This window comes from Triplophysa dalaica, chromosome 12, assembly GCF_015846415.1.
Source record: "Triplophysa dalaica isolate WHDGS20190420 chromosome 12, ASM1584641v1, whole genome shotgun sequence".
NCBI lineage: Eukaryota > Metazoa > Chordata > Actinopteri > Cypriniformes > Nemacheilidae > Triplophysa > Triplophysa dalaica.
Window position 1 is genome coordinate 13,842,348 of NC_079553.1, and position 7,587 is coordinate 13,849,934.

The following is a 7,587-nucleotide window of genomic DNA, read 5'->3' on the forward strand; positions in this document are numbered from 1 at the left end:
GTTCTTTTTGGAAAACGGGGACGCCATGTCATCCGGACTAAAGAGGATAAAGACAACCCAAGTTGTTATCAGCACTCAGTTCAGAAGCCTGCATCTCTGATGGTATGGGGTTGCATGAGTGCGTGTGGCATGGGCAACTTACACATCTGGAAAGGCACCATCAATGCTGAAAGGTATATCCCAGTTCTAGAACAACATATGCTCCCATCTAGACATCGTCTCTTTCTGGGAAGACCTTGCATTTTCCACAATGACAATGCCAGACCACATACAGCATCAATTACAACATCATGGCTGCGTAGAAGAAGGATCCGGGTACTAAAAGGGCCAGCCTGCAGTCCAGATCTTTCACCCATAGAAAACATTTGGTGCATCATAAAGAGGAAGATGCGACAAAGACCTAAGACAGTTGAGTAACTAGAAGCCTGTATTAGACAAGAATGGGACAACATTCCTGTTGCTAAACTTGAGCAAATTGTCTCCTCAGTCCGCAGAATTTGCTGCACAATTACTTTACTTGCTGTTTATAATAATCTTAAAGCAAGCGTGCAGTGCGCCTAAAAATCCTTTGCACAATATTTTGCTTCCACCATAGCATGTTGCATGCTTCTCTGTTACAAACTAAAGCCGCTATGTGAGTGAAGCCAAGAGAAAACATTTTTTGGTGTTATTTTTTATTTTCATTGTGGGGGCAAGACAGGCGTTAAATTGGGCTCAGCTCACCCCTGCCCATGCCTGGAGCCGGCCCTGATCAAAACATACATTTAAGAATGTATCCATCATGTTTACATAAATATATCTTACATCCACGACACTCCTCCCATCCATTCTGTGATTGGGCGTTCGCAAAGCTTCCTGGGTAGGGGACTTCAGTAGAGTCTGCGTCAATGCGAGCTTCGCCGAAGACCGCATTGAGGGCACAAAAGTAGGTGCTCGCGAGCAAGCTACTGATCGCTAAAATGACAAATGGGACACACTTCGGACTCGTAGACTTGGCGAGCACGAGCAATTTAAATCCATGAGACCGCAAGTCCACATGAAGTGCGCTATTTGGGACAGGGCCTACATTTGCATTCCAAGTGTGACGTCACGTTCAGCACACAACCTTTGACCTTGCTGCCGAATATCACGTGATTTCGTCATCGTTTCCCGCGGTCAGGTCTGGTTATGTAGCACGGAAGTAAATTTCTGAAGCTGAGCATTTTTTTTTTGTGTTTCATGTGTCACGGTAATGATTAATCTACAGGTGATTCGGTGCTGTAACACATCCTGAAGTTTGCCTTGTCAGAGTTTTTCCATTATAAAAGTAAATCGGGTTTAAATGTCAGGAGTTCCTGTCGGGCAAAAGTAACACTTGTTACTCTCGGCCCTTTGCTAATGTAATTAGATTGTGCTGATTTAATTTAATTTTCATATTGTTCATAGTGTTAAAACGTTTTATAAAATGTACTGACATTCCCAATCATAAAATACTAGAAACAATTAAAGTTTGTACTGTTTGGTTATTATTTAAACGTTTGATAAAACGGAAATTTAAAATGAAATGTAATTTAATATTTTTTTGCAAAGATAAAAGACATGCAGTTACATATGAACATAGTCAGAGTAAGTCAAACTGATAAAAACCAGAGTAACACAAAAAAATCTTGGTTATATTGATGTGTTAATTTGGACCCGCTTTTGTGTTACTTTCGTCCCTACTTATGGGGTCGAAAGTAACAATATGCAACTTATTTTCAAAGTGAAATTATACAAAAGTCATTCAACATTTGAACAAAAAACCTCCTGGTATTGCTAGACCAGACTTGTGAGTTAAGGACCACATACAAAAATTTATCTCTGTCTTAAAAATTATCTTTAAAAATAAAAAAATTCTGAAGAATTTTACTTTCGACCCTGCTCTCCCTGCTGCATTCCATAGGTTGACCATACCAATTACATTTATTTCAATCTTGTGTGACAGTAAAAAATGCCATGTCAAGTCGATAACCCTATCTGTACCTAGAGTCGTTGAGAGCCTTTGTAAAATTTTTTGCTAATGATTTTACAAGCTAAACATTATGCCAATTTTAATAAAGCACTGTACCCACGTAAATATTTGTAATGCCATGCATTTCACAATTTTTATTTACACTTTTCTAACTTTATTAAAAAATTTTTAATTTTTTATTACTAACATAATTATGATTAGATAAGTCATATTAATCAAAGATCATTTAAAATATACAGAGCCTAAATCTGTCCATTCTTATTGATGATACCAAACACAAATAAATAAAATAACTGTTACATTGCTGTATTTGAAAATGCACATATACAATTTTTTTTACCTTACATTATAAAAGCTAAGCATGCAAGAAAAGAAAGAAATAATAAATCATGAAAAAAATCAATCATGAAAAAATCTATATTCATGACAAAATTTATTTAATAAAAAATTGATAATTTACCGCCACTTGAACAAATGGTCTTATTTTTAAAGTAGTTTATATTATGATGTGTGTGAAAAACTGAAAGAGCTTGTGATGATGCTTGATAGACTTTCCCTATCAAGCAGACTATAGGGTCCATACCAAGGTTATTTTAGTTAACTAAAATAAAACTTTGAAAACGTTTCTGTTCATTGAAATATAATAATCAAATAAAATATAGACCTTAACATTATGAGAAAAACTTAACTAAAGGAAACATTTTAACGTTACCTCTAATATAAACTGAAATAATTCTAACTAAAATAAAATATTAATTAATTAAAATAAAATAGAAAAATGACTGAAGCATATACCAAAAGTGCTCAAACTTAAACTAAAATTATAATAAAACTAAAAATCTAAAAATTAAAAGCTAATTTAAAATATGAATAAAACTAAAAATCAAAACTATAAAAACTATAAAAACTCTGGTCCATACATATTTCAATATATTTAAAATGAGAGAGACGATTGTGTGTCACGCAAATTACATGAAGTCAAAACAATAATCCATAAACCTGTGGCATATTAAAATTGTTTATGTTGTGAACAGAATGACGAAACACGGGTTAACATCATTTAGACGTGCAGCTACTCAGTAAGACTGGTAAACCCCTCATTCGTGTGACTGTTGCTCTTAACTTTTGATACTTGCTGCGGATTTCTATTGCTGTTCTCAGATTGCATTTCACACTCTGTATTTTTGTCTGGTTTGGTACGAGACTTCCGGTCACAAAGGCCAAAGAAAGTGAGGAACACAGGTATGAACACAACGCCATGGACGGCTCCAAACAATATCACCAAGAACATGATTTTAAAGAAGGTCCTGAAGATGTAGCTTTTTGCAGCAGCGAGCACCACTACACCTGCAATAGTGGAAGCTGCACCTTGTATTATTGGATAGCCCAGTTTGTAGAGAGCATCTTTGGCTTTTTCATTCACGGATTCTTCCTCACTGGACACAAAAGCGTAAGATATGTGAGCAGAGAAATCCACAGAAAATCCAATACAGATCACCAGATTAATCATAGATACTGAGTCTAAACTAACATCCCATAATGCCATGAAACCAGTCACACCCACAATGACGGATGCGATAGCAAATGTCACCCAGACAGAACAGAGAGGATTTGGGATTAACAAGAGTGAAATAACTAACATTACACATGTAGCTACGACTATATTCTGAATTGTATTACTGACAATGACAGCGTATTGATCGTAATAGATAAACGCAGGGTGATACACATTTACATTAACAGCCGTCTGTAACTTTCCACATTTTTCTGCTGTTTCTCTGAATGCATTCAGCATGTTCTTCTCATCAACTGCTGTCTTGATGTTCACAGTCTGAATGAACATACGTGATGCCAAAATCTTATTGTTAGTGAAGTTTACATCTTCACTAAAACCAGAAAACCTAAGAAATGCAGGTAAATGTTGTATGAATTGTGTTTCATTATCTACATTTATACCAACACTCTGTCCAAACCTAATATATGCATTAAGCCATGAAATGGGTACAATTTCTGAATCTTTAGATGCCATTGACAGATTTTGAAAATTTTCCAGGCACAAGTCAAGGTTTTGACGTGCATCTGAACTCCAATACTGAAAGTTTTCATCTGTTATGACTAACATGACATTGGGACCATAAGAAGAAAAGAATTGATCTTCATCGTCATAGTAACTACCAACATATGAGCCGTCTGTTGCTAAATGTTTCAGATCAAGACCTTCCTGTAGTTGAAGACATCCATAGATGCTAACTGCCAGATAGCCAGAATAAAACAAACACACAGAGATCTTTACCCAGGTCTTTGTCAGAAACGGGCTGTAGTGATTTTTAAAGAATAAATCCATTGGCATTGCCTCATCAGTGCCAGTGTTTTTATCATAAGCTCCACCAACACAACACACATTACCTGTAGCATCAACACTATCGACTTCTGGGACTTTCATGCAGGTCAACCAATGTTTATTACCCTTTTCTCTCCTTCCATTCAGTGCAAGACAAGCACCAAAGAAAGTGATGTTGAAGATGTAACAGAAGAGAATAGCTGTACTGGTGTACATGCAGAAAGATTGAACAGAGCCGAATGGAGTCAACAGACCTATATAGAAAGACATCACATCTGTCAGTGTGGTGATAGTGATGGACACAGCAGCTTCTTTATATGTTTCTGCTAAACGATCTTCAACGTCCTCTTTAACTTTAGTCTTCTGCCAGCAGGAGATCATGATGAACATGTCATCAACTCCAATACCTGCAAAAAAGTCATAATTTATTCACCCTCATGTCATTCAAAATCTGAATGCGACTCTTTCTTCTATGGAACAATAAAGAAGATAGTTTAACAAATGTTTCAGTGGCTTGTGTTCACACAATGGATTGTATCTGATCCAGTTGTTTGGTTACCAACATTCCTTTAAAATATCTACTTTTGTGTTCAGCAGAACATGATGAAAGTATTTTCATTTTTGGTTGAACCCTCCCTTTTTATTTACCAAGAATCAAAAAGGGGGCTGAGGCGACAGTCATAGCAAAAGGCATTCCACAGAAGAGCAATAAACCAAAACTGGCAAGAACAGCCAGACCAGCAGAGATGACACCAGCAACAGCAACCCACACCTTGGTTCTAACACAATCTAACCTGTAGAAAGAAGAGAAAGTAGATAAATGCCATGACTCATAAATGAAGAGTTAATGAAAAACTCTCTAAATCCGTCAGACGGGTTCGCTTAAATGAAAAATGTTCTTCAGGCTCCAACATTTACTCTCAGCAATACCAGATATTTCAGACCAGACAGAGTGTAGTATTTAGTGTGCTTTAAAGCAAAGTTATTTCAGTAATGTATAAAAGGTGTGGAGAGCATTCAAACATCGAAATATAATATTTGATTGAAATCTTTTAGAGGGTTTTGCATCGGAACTCTTCAAATATAACTTAAACATATATACATTTGTTTGTTACAATTTATTTGAATATATCATATTATATTATATCTGGGCTAGATAAGTTTCTCTGTCATACCTCAGACATGAAAGAATGGAAATGGTGATGGCCAGGAAATATGTAATGGAGAAGAGAGGGATCACAGAGTCTGAATTGGACTCGAACTCATTCTGTCTTGATATTGATGTGAAGTATGAGACACGGACCTGTAAAAATCAATTCGATACAGAACACAGAATTATTGTTCATATTTTCTCAACAGGAAATGAAATAGGCTAAAAGCAAGGCATCGAGTAAATGGGTAAAATTCATATTCTCAATATATCATAACTGTTGTCGAATTAAATCACTGTTACAGTTAGTGGAGATGACATAATAAATAACCTGTCAATGTTCGGTGTTCTTAAGTACCTACACAAAACATGTATCAAAATGAAGGAACAGACTCATGAACGATAGTTTTTACATGTCCAAATCTGTCCGGTTTGTGTTTTTTGAATAAAGGTTATTGCACATTGAGTTCGAAATTTGCGTCCGAAATTTCCGCACATTAAAAATACATACGACCTTACATTGTGTCAATCACCTCTACACACTGCCTCCGATATTTTCGTCCGTCATAAAAAAATCGGACTGGTTTCGATTTTCAGCATTTTTTTGCATCCGTTACAAGCCTTTTGAGAGGCGTTTTGACAATTCAGAGACACTCGAGCGGCAAAGACGAAAGCGTACGAAACGTGGACGAAAATTTTGTACTGTACGTGCAAAGACCTTTAGGCCTTATATTTATTAAAATGCATGTTATACATCATATTTACTTACCGTTTTCAGCTCTGAATAGTTTGAGAAGAATTTTAGAAAGCCAGTAAGCCACAGAGTGTTTTGTGTTGTGTTTTCCTCTTTTAAAAAATAAAAAAGTCTGACAGCTTTAGCGCTTCTTATCTCTGAGCCTCCTGTCTTTAGTTCTACACCACCGACACTTGTTCCTAAAAATGTGCCATTATTCATGGGATATCTAATGGTTGTAGAAATAATTTCACCAGGACTGTGATTTATGATGTCTAAAATTGCATTTGACATGCACTTTCCCTTAGTTTTGGCACAAAGGATTTCATAAGTGTTTCCAGTTGTTATATTTTTCACTTGTCTATCTAACTCAATAATGTCGGTAAAAGCTGCCTCAGTCCATATAGTTGCTCCTTCCAAACCTGTAATGATCAAAGAGGCGTAAGTTCCTTCAGACGAAAGCCGCAGTTGAGAAAACTCTTCAGATTGTGGGAAATATTTCAGCACAATCTTCCTCTCCTGCTTCGCTGGTCCGTTCGCAGGTGTGAACTGGTCTTCGATGTCATTTGCTTCCCTCTCGTCAAGAAACATAAAACCAGCTCCAAGAGCAGCAGCTACAAGTAAAGGTAAAATGAAAAACACGAAGGGATAATTTCCAACAATGCGACCAAACTTTTCAAAGATCAGAGAAATCGGCTTCTCAATGCAGTCAGTTTTACACTTCGCCATCCTCCAACTACACTCCAGCAGTTTGTAATGGATCAGTTTCTGAGCGCCAGCAACAGTCACTGTCTACACTGACTTCACGATATCATCCCTTGTTTGCTGAGCTGAACATCAGGTTACTCATTAACAAGCTTCAACGCCTTGTTTATATCAGCTTGGAAGTTATTAATAGTTTCTGGCATACAGCAGGCCATTGACGTGTCGGGTACAGCAATGGGTGTGATTCAAATTATATTAACTCATCTGATACTAAGGACTAATTTCACCATAGACATTTTATTCCTTTTAATACATCTATGCCAACAATTTGCTAATATACTGTAGTTCATTCTTTATACAGTATAATAACGCTGCAAGCAGCAATTACAGGCCCAAGTCAACTAACTGCACACAGCAAAATATTTGTGGCCATCAGTAAAGATGAGTTTAGGGAAGGTGATTTAAAAGCTATAGCTAAATCCATAGACTTCAGCAATTTTCCATAGATTTTCGGCAACCATTTAAAATTTGGCCTTATTAGTCACAATGGTTATGAAGACACCCTACATCTGTATTTTGAGTGTGTTAGAACAAAATAGATTAATAGAACAAAAATATTAATTTGACTGATACAAAATCAATACAGTGAATCTAAGAGATGATTTAAA

At 36.3% G+C, this 7,587-nt stretch overlaps 1 protein-coding gene across 1 annotated transcript; it reads right to left on the bottom strand.

Annotated features, from left to right (window-relative positions):
- Positions 1-2,791: 2,791 nt before the first annotated feature.
- Positions 2,792-6,970, bottom strand: LOC130433066 (patched domain-containing protein 3-like). The gene is made up of 4 exons (XM_056762736.1): positions 6,251-6,970; positions 5,507-5,634; positions 4,980-5,125; positions 2,792-4,738 (listed from the first exon to the last, which is right to left on the bottom strand). Exons 1-4 carry the CDS (start codon positions 6,941-6,943, stop codon positions 3,063-3,065), a joined length of 2,643 nt encoding a protein of 880 aa, XP_056618714.1. The 5' UTR covers positions 6,944-6,970; the 3' UTR covers positions 2,792-3,062.
- Between the last annotated feature and the right edge of the window lie 617 nt (positions 6,971-7,587).